General features: G+C 49.5%; 2 protein-coding genes across 38 annotated transcripts in view; both read right to left on the reverse strand.

Moving 5' to 3' along the window:
• The window catches only part of LOC131744571 (bone morphogenetic protein 8B), a 38,176-nt gene extending 22,148 nt beyond the window's left edge, over nt 1–16,028 (reverse strand). Inside the window, exon 1 of the mRNA XM_059044181.2 lies at nt 15,683–16,028. Coding sequence (XP_058900164.1) covers nt 15,683–16,028 — 346 coding nt within the window. The remainder of the gene's footprint in view (nt 1–15,682) is intronic.
• A 4,313-nt stretch (nt 16,029–20,341) lies between these two features.
• Nucleotides 20,342–23,881, reverse strand: part of MACF1 (microtubule actin crosslinking factor 1) — a 349,861-nt gene continuing 346,321 nt past the window's right edge. For 35 of the 37 annotated variants that reach the window (XM_067010930.1, XM_067010949.1, XM_067011058.1 and 32 more), the window contains 2 exons: nt 22,938–23,067; nt 20,342–21,810 (listed from right to left, as the gene is read on the reverse strand). In XM_067010930.1, the coding sequence (XP_066867031.1) occupies nt 21,554–21,810; nt 22,938–23,067 (387 nt within the window). In that variant the 3' untranslated portion in view covers nt 20,342–21,553. The remainder of the gene's footprint in view (nt 21,811–22,937; nt 23,068–23,881) is intronic. The other 2 variants (XM_067011065.1, XM_067011081.1) reach the window with 1 other exon arrangement.

Below are 23,881 nucleotides of genomic sequence, written 5' to 3' on the forward strand. Positions count from 1 at the left end.
CTTCACCTGGACTGACCTCAGATCCAAGCTTCTGTCCTGTGGGTTCGTGAAATTGATACCTGTCCCCACCAACCCCGCACTCTTGCCCAATAGTTCCAGCACAGGAAACTGCCTGCCCCAGTGTACCAGGCAAGCATTAGAGATGGGACATTTTTAGGAAAATGATTTTCATCGGAAATTGATAAAACTTCTGGGATGTGTCATTAAACTGGACATTACTGTAACTAGCCAAAGGAGAGCACCCCCTTTCTTTGCTGGAACCACGTGAATGTACAGCTTTTCAGTAGTTGCTTCTGTGGATTAGGGGAAGATGTTTCTCAAAAGCTGGTGTTAAGAAACAGCATTTGTTGGGACCTGGATGTCCCCTATGGTAGTTCCTGGGCTGGCTGCCCCTGCTTTAGCCACTAAAACAGCATTGAGAAAGGTGGATGCTCTGACCTACAGCTGGGGCTTCTGGTCCCCGCCCTGACCCTGTCAGCAGTCAGGTACGTACCGTTCGTGGCCTCAGTCTGCTCATCTGGGAAGTGGGGATCCTAGGATCCTTTCCACATAAGGTTGTGAAAGGGCTTTAAAAAGGACAGGGATCATGGGATAGGAGGGATGGCCATTCCTTAGGAGGTGGGAGGGGTGTTGACCTCTAATTTCCTAACTTAATTGACATATCAAGGTAATAACATCCTGCCAGCACCATTGGGCGTTTCATGTGTGAGACTCAAAAGCCATGGAAGAGAAAAGAGAGACATTCAGTTTTCTTCCTCTAAATAAAAGTATGAAATGAAAGGTTATATAAAATAAAAATATATCAATGCATCTGAAAGGCATTTGGATGGCTTCAAATTGCCTCCTTTCTACCTGCCTGACCTTTGTGAAGACACTTGATCCCGTGGGCCTCAGAATCCACATCTGCAAAATGTTTGATACAGAGATGAAATTGAAATTAAAGTGTAAAAAGCCCTGTCTGCTACTGTGGCCGCACTTGGTGTGGTCCAGCAAATGCTTCGAACCTATTATTCAGGAGCATTTCCTTTTTGGTGCACATTCACGCCCAGCCTCCACCTTCCCCTATAACCAAGGTCTGGAATCTCCCAAACATGCCCAGGCCTGGAGAGGCAGCCCTTCAGCTATGCCAGTGGTGCCGTCCACTGCGTTCCGGCTCGGGCACAAAGCAAAAACTGACCCCTTCTTTATGAAAGTGCTGAAGATTCCAAAACATCAGAGCTCAGAGGACAGATCACTGCATAGAGTCTCCTCCCACTTTTATGCACACGTGGAGACAGATCCCAGGAGGCCTGGCTCCCATCTGGGCTCCTTTTCACTGCAGTGACCCTCCACCTTCCAAGGCTACAAAACAGCATAAGCCCTCCACCTTGGAGTTGGCCTGTCCCTGCTTCCTGCCCCGCTGCTACTGTGGGATGCTCTGTAGAGGGAATTTAGGGGAAAGGCCAAGGTCTGCACAATGTGATTTCTTGGGTTTTCCTGGTAAAATTTGCTGCGGGTTGTGGAATTGGGAAGTTCATTCCCGGGTCCCCTGGCAGATTAAGACAAGGTGGGGGGTGCAGGGAAAGGGGTGCCCCTGCCTGGCCTATGTTCTGGATCCTGGCCATCTGAGATAAGTCCTGCCAGGAATCCTCTCTCCGTGGTCGTACTGGGGGGACTGCTGATGTTTGAAGCAAGAGGATAGTAAATTATTCCCCCTCTCTGCAGAGTCTGGGGTAGGAATTCCTAATCTGGCGGGGGTGGGGGGGTCCTATAAATTCACCTTTGGGCACGTGGGAGAAGACTCGTGACTACTGCCTTCTCATGCTCTGGAGGTCTTCTAGAACACTCACTTTTCCCTTCATTTTTCCCGGGCACATCTAGGAATACTAATTAATTTGTGTATGCAACACATTTGAAAGCAGTGCTTATTGAACGCAAGTCAGTATTTAGGCACTGGGGAAACTGGCCCTGTGCAGGGGGGATGTCAGATAGGAAAGAGTGAACAAACAAAGTCATTGTATGCGATGAGCCCTGTGAAGGACACCAAGAGAGAGGTGGGATTGGGGATAATGCAGGGAGGGTGCGTGGGGTTACTTTATGTTTCTAACTTTATTTTGTAGTAATTTTAGATTATTTAGATTCAGAGAAAATTGTTGCAAGAGACTTCCCATATACTCTTTACCCAGCTTTCCCTAATGATAACCATCTTACAATAACCAAAGCACAGCATAATGACCAAAACCAGGAAATTGATATTGGTACGATATTATTAAGTACACTACAGACTTTTCTAGAATTTTGCCAGTTTTCCGACTTATGTCCTTTTTCTGTTCCAGGATTCAATCCTGGATCCCACATCACATTTCATTGTTAGGTCTCCCTGATGTGCTCTGACGTGTAACAAGTGCTAAGCCATTCCTTGTCTTTCATGCCCTTTCTTATGAAGAGCACTGGTCAGGTATTTTGTAGGCTGTCCCTCAATTTGGGTTTAGCTGATGTTTTCTCATTATTAAATTGAAGTTACGGATTTTGGAGAAATCCACCTCGGAATTTGTGTCCTCTTCTAAGCACATCAAATTGGATGATATAACGTCAATATGTATTATTACTAGTGACGTTATCTAATTCTTTGGTTAAGGTGGTATCTGCCAGGTATTTTCACTGTAATGTCATTATTTTTCTTTTGGAAATAATAAATATCTTTAGGGAGAGATTTTGAGATTTGCACGTATATTTCTCCTCAAACTTTTGCCCACTAATTTTAGCAATTATTACTGTAATATCTGCAATAGTGATTTTTCTATTTCCTTCTTTCCCTCTACTTTTATTAATTGGAATTCTTTTGAAAGGAAGACTTGCCCTTCTTCCCATAATTATTCTCTTATTTATTTATATCATTATGGGTTCACAGATATTTCATTTATTCTATGGGTTATAATCCAATACAATTGTTGCTCAGATTGTTCTAGCTTTGCCCATTGGGAGCATCTTTGGGTTGGCCCCTTGTCCCTTGGACATGCCCCCCTCCCCATCCTTTTTTTGAGTACTTCCTAATTGTCTGGCACCACCAGATGCTCCAGGCCCATCTTGTGATTCCCCATTCCCCGCCGCTGACATCAGTCACTTCTCCAAGGATCTCTGGTTCATTTCATTTACCATTTATAGAAGGGATTTAAACACCAAGCTCTGAGCACAGGGTGTGCTCATTAAAATAAAGTGTCATGCTTTTAGGCGTTCTCAGTGGACAGAGCTAGGAAATATATGTGTGTATACTAACCCATGCATAAACATACATCTGTATTTATTTCTATTTTTCTGGATATATCTATTTTAAAAATTGGAGTTATACCTTTAGTTCCAGTTCAGTGTGGGGCTACTTTATTTTTTTTAAAAAAAATTTATTTGTTTTATTTATTTATTTTTGGCTGCATCGTGTCTTCCTTGCTGCGCATGGGCTTTCTCTAGTTACAGTGAGTGGGGGCTACTCTTTGTTGCGGGGTGCGTGGGCTTCTCATTGCGGTGGCTTCTCGTTGCAGGGCACAGGCTCTAGGTGCATGGGCTTCAGTAGTTGTGGCATGCGGTGTCAGTAGATGTGGTTCGCAGGCTTTAGAGCGCAGGCTCAGTAGTTGTGGCACATAGGCTTAACTGCTCCGTGGCATGTGGGATCTTCCCGGATCAGGGCTCAAATCTGTGTCCCCTGCATTGGCAGATGGATTCCCAACCACTGTACCACCAAGGAAGCCCCCAGTGTGGGGTTACTTTAGATGTGGTACTTTGGAAAAATCTTTCCAGAAAGACACTCTAAGACTGGATCAAGCACTCGTGCATTGCTGGCAGGAACGCAAAATGGTGTAATCCCTGGAGGGGAATATGGCAATATCTAGCAAAATTATACATGTTTTGACCCAAACATCTCATTTCTAAGAAATTGTCCCAAAGACACACTCACAAAAATACAAAAAGATGTACATACAAGACTATTTGTTATGACCCAATTTTGTAACTTGTTACAGGAAAAGACAGGAAACAACCCAAATGTCTATCAACAGAAGATGGACTAAATGAACCACAGTACCTCTTCATGATGGGGTGCTAAACAGCTGTAAATTAGAACAAAGAGATCATCTATATTCTGCAATAAAGTGATCTCCAGGAGACAGTTTTTTTAAAGAGAACTAAGGTGAACAGTACAGATAATATACCTTTTATCTAAGAACAGGTCAAAATACAAATATTATAAAAATGCATACACATCATAGGTACGTATATATGTAATTGTATTTTTTAAAAGGAGATAAACTACAAACTAATAAATTAATTAAAAAATAGTTGGAGTGGGTGAAATAGGTGAAGGGGAGTAAGAGGTACAATTATGCAGTTATTATAATAAATAAGTCATGGGGTGTAATATACAGCATAAAGAATATGGTCAATAATATTGTAACAACTTTGTATGGGGACAGATGGTTACTAGACTTACACTGATCATTTCATAATGTGTGCAAATGTCAAATCACTATGTAGTATACTTGAAACTAACATAATACTGTATGTCAACTATATTTCAACTTAAAAAATGTAGTTATCTTTTCCTGGAGGAAGAGAACAGAGACAGAGTGTAGGAGACAGGCATGGAAGCCAGGCTTCTCTGAATGTCCCTTGCTTTGTAAATTTTGTAAATATTTCACATAAGTATAAAACAAGAATAATTCAAAATACAAAAACAAAGAGTAATACCTAAGACTAAGATGCAAAATAAAGTAAATAAATGGTGGGTATATTGAGTTGGTGGCTTACCCACACAGTGAGGAATTATTTCAAGTCATTTTCAAACAGAGTAATTTGACTGTATATCCCTAGTGGGATAGCTTAAGGACAAAATAAACTAAAAATAAATCTTAATTTTTCAGTAATCATATAGCTATGATGATGTTATTCTACATCTATTATACGTGTAGGATATAACATATTTATATATATAAGTTTTATATATATACTTGTAGGATAAAGCAAAAGATTATCATATTAATGTTGTTAGGACCAAATTATTCTGTGCAAAAGAAAATAGAAATATAAAATATTAAAAAAAGAATTTAAGTAAGTCTATAATCCTAAGCTTGAATTGGAAATATTCGTTTGAGGGATAGATTGGGAGTTTGGGATTGACATATACACACTGCTATATTTAAAATAGATAACCAACAAGGACCTACTGTATAGCATAGGGAACTCTGCTCAATATTCTGTAATAATCTAAATGGGAAAAGAACTTGAAAAAGAATAGACACGTGTATGTATAACTGAATCACTTTTCTGTACACCTGACAATATTGTTAGTCAATTATACTCCAATATAAAAAAAAATTTAAAAAAAAAAAGAAATATTTGGGGACTTCCCTCGTGGTCCAGGGGTTAAGCATCCGCCTTCAAATGCAGGGAACGCAGGTTTGATCCTTGGTTGGGGACCTAAGATCCCACATGCCGCGGGGCAACTAAGCTCGCTCGCACAACTACTGAGCATGCGGGCCACAAACAAAAAGGAGCCCGCGCGCCACAGCGGAGGATCCCACATGCCGCAATGAAGATCCCGCATGGGGCAACTAGGACCCGACGCAGCCAAAAATAAATAAATAAATTTTTTTTTTAAAAAAAGAAATATTAGTTTGGGGAATTCCCTGGTGATCCAGTGATTAAGACTCTGCACTTCCATTGCAGGGGGCACAGGTTTGATCCTTGATCAGGGAACTAAGATCCTGCATGCTGCCCGGTGCAACCAAAAATAATAATAATAATAATTTTTTTTAAAAAGGAAATATTTGTTTGAACTCGTGATTTTTTTCTCTTAGAAAATACATATTCCCTAGCTCGTCCACTGAAAAAGCCTAGAAATGGTGGCCAAGGAGGGAGATTGGGGAGCTCTAACGCCCCGAGTGCAGTCTTAAATGATCACCTCCACCACAAGGCACCAGGGCTCCTAGAGAAATGGCCCATTTCTGACCCAGGGCAGGAAATGCATAAGCACAGCCTGGAACATCTCATCCCAGAAGGCAAGGAAGCTCCCTGAACCTCCTAGGAGAGAGTTAAAAGTACTCTGAAGCTAAGCTGAAGAGGCTTCATAATAGCCATGGAAGGGACAATTTGAGCATCAGAGAGAACTGTTAATAGACTGAAAAGTATCATGTACATTAACATCCATTAGGTCAGCAGCAGCAGCGTTGGTCATCTTTGGACAGAATTTCTCAAACTTGGCACTATTGACATTTTGGGCCAGATAATTCTTTGCTGTGGGTGATCATTCTTTGCTGTGGATAACGGTACAGTGTATTGTAGAATATTTAGTAGCATCCCTGGCCTCTGCACACTGGATGCCAGTGGCACCACCTTCCCTTCCCCAGCTGTGACGACGAAAAATGTCTCCAGATATTGCCAAATGTCTCCTGGGAGATTGAGAACCACCGCCTTTGCAGAATGTTAGGAATCAATTCACTATTCTAAACCCTGGTAAATGAGGGAAATAAATAGTCAAGTCTGGAGAAGGAAGAAAAACCAGTTATGTGAAGAGGTGGTGGAAGAGCCTTCCAGGCAGATGGAACCACAAATGCAAAGGCCCTGAATCTTTGAGAAACATCCAGGAGGTCCACAGGGCTGGAATCTAGTGGTCCAGGGTCTAGGTGTCTAAGATGAGGCTGGAGTGACAAGCAAGGCCAGTTCATGTACAATAAATCTTACTTCTCAGCCTTCAAGAATTCATCACAGTGATTCAAAGAAGTTCTGTGACCTAGGAAGAATTTAATAAAGTTCAACTCTTGCTGATGCTATGACACTTCATGACCCTGTGAGGTGGGTTGGAAGCCACTTGTAGTTGCTTGAAGCCAACAGAGAATCTTGACAGCCAGCTCCACTGAGATACCTGAGTGGTGAGGCATGGGCCCGGCACTGGGGGCGCACGATGCCACTGCTGGTTCCACAGGTACCTTCTTTTCTACAAAGCTCGGCTTGGGGAAGCAGTCAGAGTGTTTACTTTCTTAACCCCTTATTGTGGCTCTAGGAAAATAAGCAGTCTCTGACCCTCGGCCTTCTCCTCCAGCCTCTGATAAAAAGGCCTCCAGGGCTTCCCTGGTGGCACAGTGGTTGAGAATCCGCCTGCCGATGCAGGGGACACGGGTTTGTGCTCCAGTCCGGGAAGATCCCACATGCCGCAGAGCGGCTGGGCCCATGAGCCATGGCCGCTGAGCCTGTGTGTCCGGAGCCTGCGCTCCACAACAGGAGAGGCCACAACAGTGAGAGGCCCGCATACCAAAAAAAGAAAAAAAGCCTCCAGATCCCACATTTGCAGGAAGACCCTGCCCGGGGCACGAGGCAGCCTCCACCACCATGGCCAAAGTCCATGTTCTGCCTTTCCCACGTCTGAGGCCTGCACCCTCCACACAGGCTAGGTCTCCAGATGTCACACCCTGTATCCGCCAGCCTGACACCAATAAAGTTTTGGGCTATTTTTGTGCCCTGGACCAAATTTAGAGTCACTGAGACAACCCAAATCTGTCTTGTTTCTGACTAAAATTTATCTTGTTTCAAAAGGCACCCTTTTCTTCCAGTTCAGCATGCCTATTAAGAGAATGGAATCTGCTTCCCTGGCGGTCCAGTGGTTAAGACTACCTGCTTCCACTGCAGGGGGCTTGGGTTTGATCCCTGGTTGGGGAACTAAGATCCTGCATGCTGCACGGCACAGCCAAAAGAAAAAAAAGAAAAAGGAATCTTTTGACAGGCCACCTATGGACTGGGAGCAAATATTTGCAAATGATGGGACCAATAAGGGCTTAATTTCCAAAATACATAAACAGCTCATACAATTCAATAACACACACACAAAAAACCCAACAAACAACCCAATCAAAAAATGGGCAGAATACCTAAATAGACATTTCTCCAAAGAAGACATACAGAAGACATACATCCAATGGACACATGAAAAGATAATCATCATCACTAATTATTAGAGAAATACAAATCAAAACTACAATGCAATACCACCTCACACTGGTCAGAATGGCCATCATTAAAAAGTCTACAAATAATAAATGCTGGAGAGGGTGTGGAGAAAAGGGAACCCTCCTGCACTGTTGGTGGGAATGTAAATTGGTGCAGCCACTGTGGAGAACAGTATGGAGGTTTCTCAAAAACTAAAAATAGAACTACCATATGATCCAGCAATTCTCTTCCTAGGCATATACCCAGACAAAACTATAATTTGAAAAGATACATGCACCCCTATATTCACAGCAGCACTATTTACAATAGCCAAGACATGGGAACAACCTAAATGTCTATCAACAGATGAACAGATACAGAAGATGAGATATATATATATATATAAAAGAACAAAATAATGCCATTACAGCAACATGGATGGACCTAAACATTATCATACTAAGCAAAGTAAGTCAGAAAGAGAAAGACAAATATCATATCACTTATACGTGGACTCTAAAATATGACACAGATGAACTTATCTATGAAACAGACTCACAGACATAGGGAATAGATTTGTGGTTGCCAAGGGGGCATGGGGGAGGGAAGGATTGGGAGGTGGGTATTAGCAGATGTAGACTATTATATATAGGATGGTTAAACAGCAAGGTCCTACTGTGTAGCACAGGGAACTATATTCAACATCCTGTGATAAACTATAATGGAAAAGAATATCAAAAAGAATATATATAACTGAATCACTTTACTGTACAGCAGAAATTAACACAACATTGTAAATCAATTATACTTCAATAAAATTTTTAGAAAGAGAGACAGAATGACATCTTCTGACCTGACAGTCCTTCCTGCCCTCAAATCCTTCCCCCGCCCCTCAGGGCCCATGGGAGGGTTTTACGCTTGGCTCTGCTGTCCAGCCACCACCCCTCACCCACACAGGCTGGCCCTGCCCATCCTCACGGCCTCCTGGGCCTTCTGGTGCAAACACCCTCCCCCTGGAGTCCCTCCTCCGGGGTTGCCCCATCCCGCCAAGCATAAAGGCTACTTTCTTCTCCGTCCAGCTGTGAAAGCCCCCTTGCCCGCCTCTGACCCCACACACATCAGCCTGCCGGTCTCTCCCTTGCCCTGTCCCGGGGGTCCCCGTCCCTGGTTCATCTGCCCTCTGGACGGTGACCAATTGGAGGACAGAGACTGAACAATGTGGGGTGGAAACGGGAGGCCTCAGCAGTCTGCTCATCCGGCCCCTCGTGTCCCGGGGGCCCAGAGAGGGGATGCCCGGCCCCTCATCCCAAGGGCTCCTGGTCCCCAGGACAGCGGCTCAGCATCCAGCTGCGCAGCCCCTGGGCTGGGGCGTCCTGCTGGTCGGGGAGTGGCTTCCACGTCACCGAGGGTTTCCAACCCAAGACACCCATGTTCTCACTTTACTGTGGGACTCACTTCCGTTCACGGCCCGGACCCCGAGGTGGAGGACAGGCTCCCTCGGGGCCCCGGAGGCGGATGGGCTGGGCCCGTCTGGCTGGTCCTGCCGGTCACAAGGCCGAGGGGCCCCTCAGACCTAAGGAAACACCCGGGTCTCCGCGGGCCCGTGCGGGTCCCGAGTGAGCTGCAGAATCCATCCCCTCCCGGTTCTGCCTCTTCAGGGCTTCCTCCCGCCCAGGAATCTCAGCGCTGCCCAGAGCAGGCCCCCCACTTCACTTCTGGGGGTATTTTTAGTCAGTTCTCATTACTGACTTTTTCAAGAGCTGTTTCCATAAATGGCTCTGTGCTTATAATGACTGGTCCAGGCCTCAGCCGGCTTCAGAGCCCAAATTAAAAGGGAACAACCTGCCCACTGCACCACATCAAGCCCGCCAAGGCCAAAAATAGATCCAAGGAGATGTGAGCAAGAAGGATGCGGTTCCTCCAGTTCAAACCCAGGAAAGACCTGAACTGTGGGGCTTTCCAGAAAGACGTGGTCACGGTGACACATCCCCTCTCTCCCGTGGGGAATGGGTGCCCGTGAGGAGTGGCGGGTGTCCTCCCGCCCTGTGCCTCAGCCCTGGAGGAGCCCCATCAGTGGGCAGGGAGGGTGGGGGACACATTCTTTTGTGGGAGCTGGAAAGGCCTTCGGGGCAACCCTGCATAGATGGGAAACTGAGGCCCAGGGGAGCAGAGACTTGCTGGGGGGTCACATGTCAGGTTAGGGGCCCGGATTAACCTGACATGTGAACTTTGCAGCCTTGGAGCCCACGTAAAATGAGTGGCCCTGGACTACCTCTGGGTGGCAATTCTGAGATGGGTGGGTCACCTGTTCACAAGATTCTTTCATCAACAGGTGCATAAGAGGTGGCCTGCTGAGGCCACCGTCCTCCAGGCAGGGTCCTGCAGGGACTCGGGTCCCAGGGGAGGGACAGGGTGATCTTCAAAGACGGGGAGGCTGGCCCTGCTTCTGTGCCACCCGCCCAGGCCCAGGCTCCTTCGCCTGGCTCTGGGCACTCCCTGCTTTCCCGCTGCCTTCCTCTTTCCCTCAACTTTGCCAGCCTGCCCTGTGGCCATGCGGGGGCAGGGGGTACAGTCCGGGGGTTGCCATGAGATGCATATTTAGTCCCTGTTCTCAGGTTATTCATGGTTTCCTGATGAGTAGCAGAAAGAGGGGTTAGATGTGCCCCCAGATCAGACAGGAAGAATCCTAAGAAACACAGATGATCAAGGCTGAGGGCTCTAATCATGGAAGGAGGATGTCTCTTTGGGAGGAGGAGGAGTCAGTCTTATGGAAAACCCTGCCCATCCCCTTTAAAAGAAGAAATGGGGGTGAGTATATTCTATGCAGAGGGTACAATGTGAGCAAAGGCACGGAAGTCGGACGCAATATATCAGCTCCCATTTATTCTTCTCCTACCGTGTGGCAGACATGAGGCTGGCCTGACTGCATGTTTCACTTAGTCCTACGCAACCCTGGGAGGTAGCCCTTAATGAACCTCGTTTTAAAGGTGAGGAAATGAGGTGCAGAGACTTTAAAAGGAAACTGTGTGATGTCTCACAGCTCCCCAGTGGCAGAGTCAGGATTAAAGTCCAGGTTTACTATATCCACAAAGGAATGTGTACAAGCACGTCCAGATAGCTTTATGAACAACCAAAAACTGGAAACAACCCAAATGTCTCTTAATAAGAATGGTTTGCAATGCAAACAACTCATTTATATGAGAACAACATATATAACAAAAGCATGGATGAATTTCAAGAAAATATGTTGTGTGAAAGACTAGACTCAGAGTATGTACTGTATGATTCCATTCACACGAAGTTCAAGAACAGATCAAAGGAATGTTTCGTGCTAGAAATCAGAAAGTGGCTGCCTGAGGACATCGGCTGGTAGAAACAGGGTTCCCAGGGGCACTTGTGTTATATGTTCCTCTGTGGTCTGAATTTTGTACAATGAGTATGCATTATTTGTAAACCCCAAAGCAATAAAGACACTTCAAAAACAGGATTCTCAGTTTACAACACACATTCAACACAGTCACATTCAGCAGCATGTACTGCACCTAACAATGGACCCTGGACTCGGGGGAGAGGCCACTTCTCTGTAGGACAAGAGCAGAAGATGTGCACGCAGGGAGTTGACCAGCTGTGTGGCCTTGGGAAAACCACTTAGGTTCTCTGAGCCTCACTGTCCTCTTAATAAACAAAGATGTGACAGTAAATGTGAGATGAAATGAAAGGACAGACGTGGAGGTTCTGGGCATGTGGTCATCACTGGGTGTCATCTCACACAATCCCTGAACAGCCCCTAGGGTGGGTACTGGGGGTATCTCCATTTTACAGAGGAGAAGACTGAGGTTCCTAGAGGTGGACTGAAAATCCTGATCACACTGAGAAGTGGGTGGAGTCAAGATGCAAATTCTGTTGAGTCCCAGGTCAGAACCCCCAGCCCAGTCCTGCCTGCCCTCCCACTGTCCATCCACTCCCCCGTTTCCAGAGAGAGGCGTCACTGTCTAGACCACATGACAATCACCTTGTGGATGATGTACTGTTATCTGTCTCTCTCCCACTGGAAGGTCAGCTCCACAAGGGGGGACTTAGTTTCATTCCCTGTTATATTCCAGGAACTAGAACGGAGCCTGGCACAGAGCAGGTACTACATGACTACTTGTGGAGTGAATTCAGGAAAATATGCAAGAACTGCCTACTAAAGAACCAAAGAAAGTGACCCTGGGGTTCACGGAGGTGAAGGTCAGGGGGCTGAGCAGGACCCGGGCCAGGTCCCTCGCTCGCACTGAGCCCTGTATCTCCCGAATCCAACAGCCTCAGCTCATCGCCACCCCTGTTCTCAGCCACCCAGGATCACGGGAGTGAATGAGTCCAGTCCAGGGAAGGGTCAGCACAAAAGTGAGGATGGCCCATCCAGTTCTGACTACACTTCTGCCTGCAGTGCTGTCTGTGCCTCAGTTTCTCACTCTGGAGCATGGGCACCTGGTGCTCCAAGGACAGGAGGCAGAGAAGGGCTCGGGAGGAACATGCAGACGTGGTCTCTCCTGCCTCATTCCTCCCGCAGGGCTGGCTGGGCCGGCTGAGGCCCTCGGGGGTCCAGCCAGTCACACCGAGCTGGGCGGAGGGATGGGTGGTGGTGTGAGAAGCTGCCTCCGAGGAGCCACTGGGCCGGAGCTGGGAGGCACCGCGTTTTTCTGACACCATCGCTGTGGACTGGACAGGAAAGCAGAGGCCCAGAGAAGGGAAGGGATGTGGCTCGGGACGTGCAGGAGTCCACGGCAGGCCCAGGAGGGACAAGAACCTGGGCGCTGCCTCCCAGATCAGGGCCTCCTCCCCTGAGCTCAGGCGGCACCAGGGACAGCCTCCGTCTGCTCCTCGAGGGCACCGGCCCCGTCACTGTGTCCTGGCCAAGGGGAGCCAAGAGTCCACAGGCGGAGATCGACAGGCAGGCCAGGCAGGACCCAGCTCTGACCGCAGCCCTGGCCCCCAACACAGGCCCTGTCAGTCACGACACGGCTCCTAAAGCATCTGCTCAAAAGCAGAGGCCTGACCCCTGGACGGCAGGCTCAGGCCTCTGGGTCCTACAGGTGCCACTGACGGTCAGGGGCCCGGTAAGCACCAGACCCGCTGGCTTCTCAGGAGCTGATGAGGCCAATAGCAGAGCCAACGGGTGTGGGAGCCTCGGCGTGGGCGCTGATGCCACAGCGACTCTGCTATTAGACTCCACGGTGGTTCAGGGGCCGCTGACCTTCAGGGGCCTGGAGCCGGGGCCTCCAAAGGAGGAAACAATCTTGGTAGGTTCTAATCCCCCACATCAGCCTAGGTAATTACCAGTTAAAACTACTCGAACTGAAGGAGTTTTACTAGTGCAATCAGTACGTGAGAATAAAGAAGGCCCTCAGAGAGCTGGCTGGATTGCCACAGGCCAGGCTTCCACTGAACAAAGATCTGCTTGTTAATCCACAGCGTCAGAGGCCTTAGATCTTCATGAAACCCACAGAGGTGGTGTGGGAAGAAACTGGGATTTGGAATCCACAGCCTGGATGATGCCATGGATGTGCTGTGTGGCCCTGGGTTGGTTATTTAACCTCTCTGAGCCCATGAAATGAGGCTGGTAAAACAGCTTCACAAGTTGCTGCATGGATGAAATGAGTATTTATAGGACTATGGAACTTCAAGTGCTAGTTTTTATTCAAAAACAGAAACACCTTTGGTTGACTTTAAAAATCTGTTTCTGGGTCTTACATGTCTATAAGACATGTGGGGACATTTCCATCACATCCACACCAAAGCTGAGCAGCAGCTGGGAGAGGGTCTGGTATCAGCACTGACCAGGGCCAGGTTCACCCTAAAAAGGGGGCTGACTTTCTGGCCCTCCCCCTCTGTCAGCCTATCACACAACAACTCTGAGGATAGATGACTGGGAGCCCCATTCTACCAGGAGAGATCTGAGGCTCAGGGAGGGCAAGGGACTTCCCTAAGATCACAGAGCAGAAGCAGGAGGGCAACCAGCTCCTCCTGAGCTCAGGGTGCTGCTCGGCTCACAGCAGCAGCTCCCACCAGGGCTGTGCACCCTTGCCCCAGGGGATGCTGGGGGAAGAGGGACATGGGCTAGGCGGTGACTCACTCAGGTGGACGGCTCCCCTGGAGGCATTCTCAGGGTGACTGCATCCACAGCTCTTCTTAGTCCTGAGCCCGGGGTCAGCTTGCCCCCAGCACGGAGCTCCAGCCTCAGTTCCACATGTGGTCGCCTCTGTCCCAAGTCCCCACCCCTGCCCTCTAACCAGGAAGGCGGCATCTAGAACCCGCCAGCCCAAGTCCTGTGCCCGGCACTGGGCTCTCAGCAGAGGTTAACGGCGGCTGCTGCTCCTCGCTCCCCCACCTGAGCCCATCACGAGCTCTGGTTTGTGGGGGACGGGCCTCCTTGAGGCAAATGGCTGAAGACCCACAAAACTTACTGTCACTCTGACCCCTGGGTTCCTCTGCCGAAATCCCTCGGAAAGCTCTCTCCACCTTGAAAGCCTGCCCTCCTGACACAGAAATGTCACCTCCTCGAGCACTGGATGGAGGGCCAAACAACCTGGGCCTGTCCTGGCTTGGCCACATAGAGGCCACGTTGTCCTGAGCAAGACACTGCCTCTCTGGGCCTCACTGTCCTCGTCTGGCAGATGGGGATGAATGTCATGTCGCTAACAGGGTTGTTGGGAGGCTTAAGAGCGGTGCTGTAGGTGAAGGGAGGCTGGTGACCATGGCAAGGGTCCTCTCCCTGCTCTGGGTCCCACAGCTCTCCTCACCTGGGGCTGAGCTGTAGTCCTTGGGTCCCCAGGTCCAGCCTAGTGTCTGCCTCAGCCCAGACTCCTGCCCCTCACTGGCCACAGACAGGAGGCAAAGCACGTGGGGGACATATGTTCATGAATGTAGATTAAAGAGAGTTTAGTCATGGAAAACGTTATCTTTGAGGACTTAAAGGTAAATGGCTCCACGATTTGGAGTACAATTTCTGCAGAGAGGAAAAGCCGGGCTTTACCTGGGAGAACAAAGAGGGTCCAAGCTGCCCATCAGGTCATTCAATGGCCTGGACACTCATTCCATGACAAGCCAAGTCCTGGGTGTGAGCCCAGGGTGACAAGACCACAGTCCCTGCCCCGCTGAGCTCAGAGTCTACTCCTTCCCCACCGTCCCACCCCCCAGCAGCACCCCACCCCCAGGTGGCCCAGGGAAGAGGCTGCTGTGGACTCAGAACATCTGGGTCCTCATCTCTACTCTGGTGCTTTGACAATGTGACCAGGGTTTTCCACGCTGAACTTTGTCCCTCTCTTCAGTACCGCCCTTATCAACGTGACCGCATCACAGTCTCTGTTTACTCATCTGCCTCCGCAGGACCAGACTGTCTTCCTGGCACTGCCCGCGTCCACCCGACACTACACGAATCTTACCATCGGGTGTGTTTGGCCGCGGGTGAATGTACGCCTCTGGGACTCACATCCCTCATCTGTCTCTGCCGGATCGGCAGCTCACCGACCCCCACCCCCCTGAGACTTCGCTGCCCTGACCCGGGCGGTTTTCCTGCCCGCGGTTCCTTGTCCACGACAAGGTGATTCCCCGCTCCCAGCAGGGCGCTCGCCCTGCCCGAGGTGGCGCACACACCCCTGCAGTCCGCGCTCAGCCCCCGAGGGGCCCCTCGGACTGCCATCCCCCACGCGCCTTCTCGCGGGGTCGCCGCCGCCCACCCCGGGCCTGCTCTCACCCATGTTGACGAAGCTCATGACCAGGTCGGCGCGGCCCAGGCGCCGCTCGGGGGTCCCGCCGTCCTCGTCGTCGTCGCCAGCCATGGCGCGATACAGGTCCAGCATGAAGAGCGGCGCGGACGCGGGCAGCCGGGCGGCGGCGGGCGGCGCGCGGGGCCGAGGCCGCCCGGGCAGCCGGAGCACCGCCAGGATCTCGCGCTGCAGGTCGCGGCGCTCGCGGGGGCCCAGGCGCCGTTGCGGGCAGCCGGGCGAGGGGCGCGGGCCAGAGGCGCCACCGCCGCTCAGCGCGCACAGCGCGCACAGCGCCAGGCCCAGCAGCCAGAGCTGCCCAGGGCGCGCAGCCATGGCGGGACCCGGGGGGCTTCACCGAGCGCGCATCCGCTCCCGGCCGGGCCCGGGGCTGGGGCCGCCCCGACGGCGAGCGGCAGGCCGGGGCGGGCGTCGCCCACGAACGCAGCGCGGTCCCTAGAGCGCTCGGCCCGCGGCTCCTGTCGCGGCTCCGCGTAGTCGGATGCGGCAGCACCCCCTCGGGCAAGGGCTCCTCCGGGGACCGGGGACCGTCGGCTAGTCTGTCTGTGCCGCCGCGCCAGACAGTCCGGCTGCTGCCGAGGCAGCTCAGCTCAGAGGCGGAGGGCGAGCTCCCGCCGGGCTCTGGGAGGCGCGGACCCTCAGCCTGTGCAGCGCGCCCCGGGCCGAGGTGGCCTCTCTCAGTCCAACTTGCAGCCGTCGGGTCCCGCCCCCTCCGGACCCGACCAATGGGGGTACAGGGGCGGGGCCAAGGCCGCGGAACAGACCCCCCCCTCCAGGAAGGGGCTCTGGATGCCAGGTGTTGGCGACCGTGAGATGCGACCTGCTGGTAGGTGGTCGGCGAGGAATCCCTAGCCCCGCCGTCGGGGGCCTCGCGGTCGTCCTGGGCTCCCCTCCCGCGCTGGCCACGCTGTCGGGCGGCCGTGGGGACTCGGCCTGGGGACCCAGGGTAGCGGTGCGGTTCGGGAAGATCAGACCCTGCGCTCCAGCGGGGTGTGTCCTTGATCGCCCCTCCAGAGCTGGATCCCAACTCTCCGTCAGGCCCGCAGAGTGACCTTGCAGCCCCATCTGGTGCGCGGAGTGTCGCCCCAGGACCCGAAACGCCTCAGGTGGGTGCCAGCCAGACCCGAGAGTGGGGAGCATCCCTCTGCGAGCAGCCGGGCCCGGGTTCCCAGCCACCGCAGCTCCTCGCCGGCCTCTCGGCGCCTTCCCCGCAGTCGCCTTGCGTGCGCCTTTGGGAGCTCTTTCCCGGACTCCTGACGCCGGCTCCGTCACTGCTCCTGGCGCGCCCACCCGCCTGGCTTCCGCGCGCTCCCGGCTGGCGCCTCCGGCGGGCCGCCCCGGCAGCTCCAGCAGCCGCACTGCCACCACTAGGTCTGGCTGGGCGCCCTTCGGACCCCGGTGCCGGTCCAGCCGCGCGCGGGATATGCGCACCCGCTTCCCGCCTCCCGCGGGTCAGGGAGCTCTGGTGCCCTTCCTGAGCCTTTGCGCATCTGAATTGTCACGGCCCTCAGCGGCTTGCGACAGAAGGCTCCTCGCGGAAACCCCTCCATTGACTAGCCCCCTTCTGCACACCCTGCTCTTCCCTAGGCGCCTTCTCACCGCATTTATTCGCTTATGGTTAAGGCGCTGCGCTGAGAGGAAGAGACACTTAGACTGAGCTCTGAAGGCCGGAAGGAACTGGTTGGGATGAAGGAAAGGTCAGTGGGAGGAGAATGTTCCAGGCAGTGGAAATAGTCTGTGCGAAGGCCGAGACTCCAAGGAGCGTAACAGTGGCAGGTGACAGTCAGCACTGTCCGTGTGCCAGCCATGTTCTGTACCATTTCCTTCACGCTCGCACGTTGTCATAGGGTAGATACCTAACCGCCCCTCCCCCACCTCATTTAACAGACGAGGAGACTGAGGCACATGAGGGTTAAGGGACTTCCCTCAGGTCACACAACACTGGAGCTGGGCTGCAGCAGGTGGGCACATGCAGGTGAGCTGTTCAGTGGAGGCTGGAGAGCTTGGGGGGCAAATGGCCAGCTGAGGGGCTCTGGACAAGCAGATGGTTATGGCGTCCCAACGTGGGTTCAAGATTAAACTTCAAGATAAAGGTATGATGTCCAGTAAAATTCACATTTCCCCAAGGTCACTTCAAACTTAAAAAATATCAAATCTTAAATCCAATCATTGCTGGTGACTTAAGTCCATGCCTAGTCTTCCTTTTACTCAACAGGTAAACCTCCACCAAGCTGCTAAAGCTAGATAAGAAGGCTGCAGATTAGCCATTGAAAGTTCTCAAGGCAAGACCAGAGCCTGGATGCAGAGGGGACTATGGATTGTAGGGAGGGAGATTGGAGTCAGGGCCCACAGTTGGAGACAGCACAGTAATGGGAGGGGTCAGGGGATGATGACAATGATCCTCTAATGGAGAATCATTAGAGGAAAGGAGGGCAGAGGAGAAGGCTGTTAGGAGGGCAAATCCACAGGGCTTGGTGAATGCATGCAGAGGCAGGGGGCAGAGTCAAGGGGGTGTTCCCTTGTCAGAGTTGGTCAGGGTCTCTGAATCTCCTGCCCCCTTCACTGTCCCTGGGCATCCTTCTGCATTCCCCTGAGTTCATACATCGTTTTTTTTTTTTTTTTTTTTTTTGCGCGGTACGTGGGCCTCTCACTGTTGTGGCCTCTCCCGTTACGCACAGGCTCAGCGGCCATGGCTCACGGGCCCAGCCGCTCCGCGGCATGTGGGATCTTCCCGGACCGGCGCACCATCCCATGGCCCCTGCATTGGCAGGTGGACTCCCGACCACTGCGCCACCAGGGAAGCCCCCCATACATCATTGGAGGTCTCAGATCTAGCCTGTAATTCTCCAGTTGTGTATTGTAAAATGCTGGCCTCCCAGCAAGACTGCAAGCAGCCCCAGTGCTGGTCTGATTCACAGAAGTCATTTATCTCAATTTAGGATGAGTGGAGATGGCTGTGCTCTTTAAACAATGGCCTCACATTCCCATAAACCAGCGGTGCTGCTCCGTGCTGTGCTCTGAGCCAGAGATGAAGCTGACCAGCTCCCTGCCCTCTAGTGGATCCCAGGGGTCACCCCAGGTGTGACAGGTGAACGTGCAGTCTTTCTGAAGGCAAAACAGAGGCTGTGCTCCGACAGAGGGGCCAGCAAAGTGCCCGGATGGGCAGAGGAAGTGGGGACAGGCCATCTGTGAGTGGAATCCTGGAACTCCTGAACCGGATGGGAACTGACATGGTGGAAGGTTTCTTGGAGAAGGTTTTGTCAAACAAGGGCTTCCCCAGACACCTGGCAACTCTGTGACCTTGGGCAAGTTACTGAACCTCTCTCAGGCTGTCTCTCATCTACCAGCGAGGCTCACGATTGTAGGACTGTGATGGGAATTACATGAGAATGTACACAGAGCACTTAGCACAGTGATACATGTTAGCTATTGTTATTCAAAGCCCCAGAACCTGCCCTCCTCTATCCTAGCAGACGCCAAGTTTGCATTACTTATTTAGCATGTGTATCACAGAAATGCAGTTTTAACCCCTTTCCTGCCATCCCTATATTTCCCACATGATCTTGCACACAGGTGTTCACTGAATGGAAATACACTTCCTGCAGATTGCACCACTAGCTGAGCTTTGTTGCAAAGACTGAGGGAAAACCTGAATTACTTGGTAAGAAAAACAAGTGACCATGGTCCAGACTTTGAGAAGATGGAGGTCAAGCTCCTTTCAGCATGCTTCTGCAGCCAGGAGGCCTACAGGGGGAAGCAGATTTGGGTGAAAACACCACCCTACAAAGTCCTGGCAGCCTTAAGTTATTCAATTCTATGGAGAACACAGTAAGCACTTCCTTCAGAATCCATCAGGCTGCACATTCCTTTTAATCTGGATATTTGGTTTCAAACAGCTTTGGCAAACATGTGTCCATCTTACCAAATTCCCCTATCACAAGGGGAGTATGGCCTAATGATCAAGAACACAGGCGGCTGATGTTCAACCCCTCTTACCTCTCAAGTTCTCTAGTTATTTCTTAGTCTAATTCCTGTCATCAGAATTAGTTAATATTTGGCTGTTCTAAATATTATAAAGCCAACCAGGGACTGGAGGGAAGAGAACTGCCTGACTTGGATAGGGAGCCAAGGACTACATTCAAGGTCCTCTTCTGCCATTTATTCATTATGTGATCTCAGGCAGATCACTTTCTCACCCACTTTCCCATTCGTTTCTCCTTCTGTAAAACAAAGGAGTTAAGATTTGATGACCAATTTTGTTTCTACCTCTGAAATGCTATTCTACCATTTAACCAGAAATATCAGCATACTGTGGGAAACTGGCCCCATTCTCTCAAAACCCAGGATCTGTGATTTCTAAAACAAAGATCTTCTTACATACTGGTTATCTGTTTAATCACGTAAATGGGCCAGAAAGCCCTACAGATTTACATTAACAACAGTCTGATTCTTTGTTCCCTTGTTAAATAAAATTAGTGAGGATAAAATATATAAGAAAAAATCTACTAATGAGCTCCATAATTTATCCATCAAGATATTTGGATTTGAATAATGCACTGAAGTACCTAAAAGAGTAACATGTTATACATAAGGTAATGGTTCAGAAGTAAAGCAGGAAATACAAAATATTTGTTACTGCAAGCAATTTTAATACAAAAGTGTGTCTTGTTTTTAAACAGTTCATTGGTAGAGCTTCAGTTTCTGCCTCAATTAAAATCAATTGAGATAATCACACAGCAACGTGGTCGGAGCTGAAGAGGAACAGCAGCTAAAAACCAGGAGCCCCAGACAGCCCCTCTTCGTGATCACTTGGGTCAGCTAACTTTATTACGCACAAAAAAAAAGACGGAAGCAAAAGGGACTTCTTAACAAGTGTGCTGGTGAACTCCTTTAAAGGACGAGCGAATGTTTTATGTCCACATTTTCAGAATAGGCTTGTGGAATTCATTCCTCAGGTTGTGGGAAGTTGATCGACCATTTAAAATAAATAGCAAAAAATGCAGATAAACAAATCTGTAATTCATGATGCCACCAAGAGGTCTCCCCTTGCCGACGGCCTGGGTCCCGGTGAGCACAGGAGTGATTGGTGGCCGGGTGGATAGGAAGTTATAAACCAGGACTCTTAAAAACCCCAATGTTCTCACATTTTCTCAACAGTTACATTTACCCCTGAATTCTAGCAGCTATATGTCCTTTAAACACCTAGTACTGAAACAGTATTCAAAGACAGTATTGCAATGAACTCCTTTTGCTGTATCATGTGCAAACATTACCTAGATGAGGTTCCCTCTCTTCAGCTAAAATTACACAACATTAAAAACAATGGAAAAAGCAGTCAGAAGTGCCCTCCCCTCAGTTCTTGCTAGTTGAGGTGTCCATGATTTACAAAAAAAGAGTTCCTTAAACACTGCAGGATTCTTATTTTTTTTTTAATATAATTTATCTTGCTGAGACAGCAAGTCAAGTTTATAAAGAAGATGCATTTAGGAATAATCCTAAAAGATAAAGCAGGTTTACAACCCTGCACCGCACAGAAACCCTATTTAGAGGCTTTTTAAAATTTTAATACACATTTGCATCTTGATCTTTTCGCTTATTTTTCTCAAATATTTCATTTCTGGGCCCCATCCATTACAGGGTTACCAGGAGGCAAATTTTATCTACATAAATATTCACATGAAAATAGTAACTTACAAAAAGAAAAAAAATAAGGCAGCTTCATAACACAATTATTCTTTTACACTTTTAACAATATAACTTCTCCCATTCAGAATAAATATACACCCAATGTGTGGAGCAGGATTCAAAGTGGATAGAGGCTTGGGGGTGCTTGTGCAGTGTTACCGCTTGGGACCCGGAGTCCTGGGGGAGGCAGTGGTGGTCTTCTTAGACATGGTGGGGATTTTGGAAGGCTTGTTTAGCCCTCTCCTCGAGCTGCCCTGGCCCCCTGCGGCACTGCTCTCTGAAGTGTCTGAACAAGCAGACTGCGTCTCTAAAAGGTCAAAGTCAGAGGCATCGCTTCCTCGCCGGCTGCTGGCTCGACTCCCGGCCCGACTCCCAGCTCGACTCCCAGGGCGACTGGCTGACTTTTTAGGGTCTGGAATTTAAGAATAAAGCCACGGACTTAATAGAGACAGCACTGGAGAGGGGCTGGGGCTGGGTGGGGGAAACAAGTTACCAGAGGCTGGGGTTCTTTTTTTCACTTTTAGAAAATTTTTATTAGAGTATAGCTGATTTACAATGTTGCGTTAATTTCTGCCGTACAGCATCGCCTATTACTTATTAACTTTTAAAAACATCTTTACTGGAGTATAATTGCTTTACAATGTTGTTAGTTTCGGCTGTATAACAAAGTGAATCAGCTATACGTGTACATATATCCCCATATCGTCTCCCTCCCACCCTCCCTAACCCACTCCTCTAGGTGGTCACAAGAGGCCAGGGTTCTGATCCTAATACCGCCTGATATGCTGTGTGACCTTCGACAAACCATAGCCTTTCTGAACCCTGGTCCTCTCACCTACACAGAAGTTGCTGAAACCCTTTCTGGCTTTGTGCTTCTACTTGAGAAGCGTCCTAAGGATGAGAAACCAGCTTCTATCAGCAGCACTGTTATCTCACATGCCCCCATGATGGAGCCGAGCAGGGCTGTCCCATGGCCTCGGCACAGAGGAGAGAGCCTGCTAGTTGCATGGGCAGACCGAGAATAGGGGCGAAGGGATGGCAAACAGAGAGCAGGAAATGGAAGCCAAATCCCTAGGCTCCCAAAAGGAACATCAACAGGCGAGCAGATGTAATCTTTCCCTGACTTTCTCAGTTCCCCAGCAGCGATAATAAATATGGGGTGTCGGAAAAATTACTAGCAAACTGCCAGGTCCAATACTGGACGGGCTTCTGAAGAAGGCCCCGCTCCAGGAGGCCCTTTTTTCCTTCTACTTTCTCTCAAATACTATCATTTCTGATCAAGAACAGGTGGTCTGGCTTTGGCTGTGACAGCATCTGCTCTCAGAAGGCAAGGTTCGAGCTACTTGTACTGACAGGAGAAGTCAAGGTCAGCAGGAAATCTGCAGGGCTGTCTTTCAGCATCACACCTCAGCGCTACTCTCATTATTTGCTCCTTGAGGAGCAGTGAAGCATTGCTGAGAGGCTGCTGTTTCCAAGTTCCTAGCCTGGCCACTCCCCTCACCCTCATCCTGATGCAGAAGTGCTGGGGCAGGTACTTACCTGCCCGATTAGTTTTGGCACCTGTGGAGGCTGGGGAAGAACTATTGCTAGTATCACCAGCAAGCGATGTTCGACTTGAATGAAAAGTTGGTGTTGGTCGTTTCAACTTGCTGCCTGTTGATGGAATAATCTTAAAAAAATAAAAATAAAAAGGTCATATTTACTTGGTGTAATCTTTGGTAGAAATTCCACTTTAAAAGGTCTACTTAAGCCCTCCTTACGTCTAATCAATTGAAAAGCCAATTAAAAGTCCAGGAAAACAAAGATTTATTTTGAAAGTGTCCTAGGTCATGTATTTTGAGGATTCCCAAAATAAAGGTTTCATGTCCCAATTAAAAGTTTTAAAATGTCTTCCGATACCTTTTATCTTACTGACAAATTTCTACTAAAAAAAAAAAAATCCTCAAATGGTAAGATTATAGTAGTTAAACAAACAGAAACAGGGTAAATGAGTAAAGGAAAAAAATCCAAATACTCCCAAGTATCAAAGTTTTGGGGTTAGAAATGTGACATATGAGTTCTAACCCCAAATATTTAACATGGAGATCCAAATATTACTCCAATCCCTACTAGACAGATGCAGTAACTTCAGTCAAGTAAAGGTCTATTTCCTCACTGGCAGAATGCAGATTACTTGACTTGATCAAATAAGTGATTAGGAAAAGCACACAAGAGTGGGGCTGTGATATCAGGAACAAGGCTCTGAACAAGGGGCCAGAAGAACTGAGCTTGGGTCTGGGCTCTTTCTTGGCTTATCTAAATTGGCACCTGTGCCTTCACTTCTCCCTCTGGAAACCAGGGAAGGGTCCTGCCTCTCAGACCCCATTCCTACCACACTCCCTCTCGTTCAGTCCACCACAGCAACTGGCCTCCTGGCTGTTCCTCCTGTAACAGCCCAGGAAAGTTCCCTGTTTGTTGCCTGAATCTCCTGTATTAAAGCAGAA

Source organism: Kogia breviceps, chromosome 1 (assembly GCF_026419965.1).
Source record: "Kogia breviceps isolate mKogBre1 chromosome 1, mKogBre1 haplotype 1, whole genome shotgun sequence".
In the NCBI taxonomy this organism is placed as follows: domain Eukaryota; kingdom Metazoa; phylum Chordata; class Mammalia; order Artiodactyla; family Physeteridae; genus Kogia; species Kogia breviceps.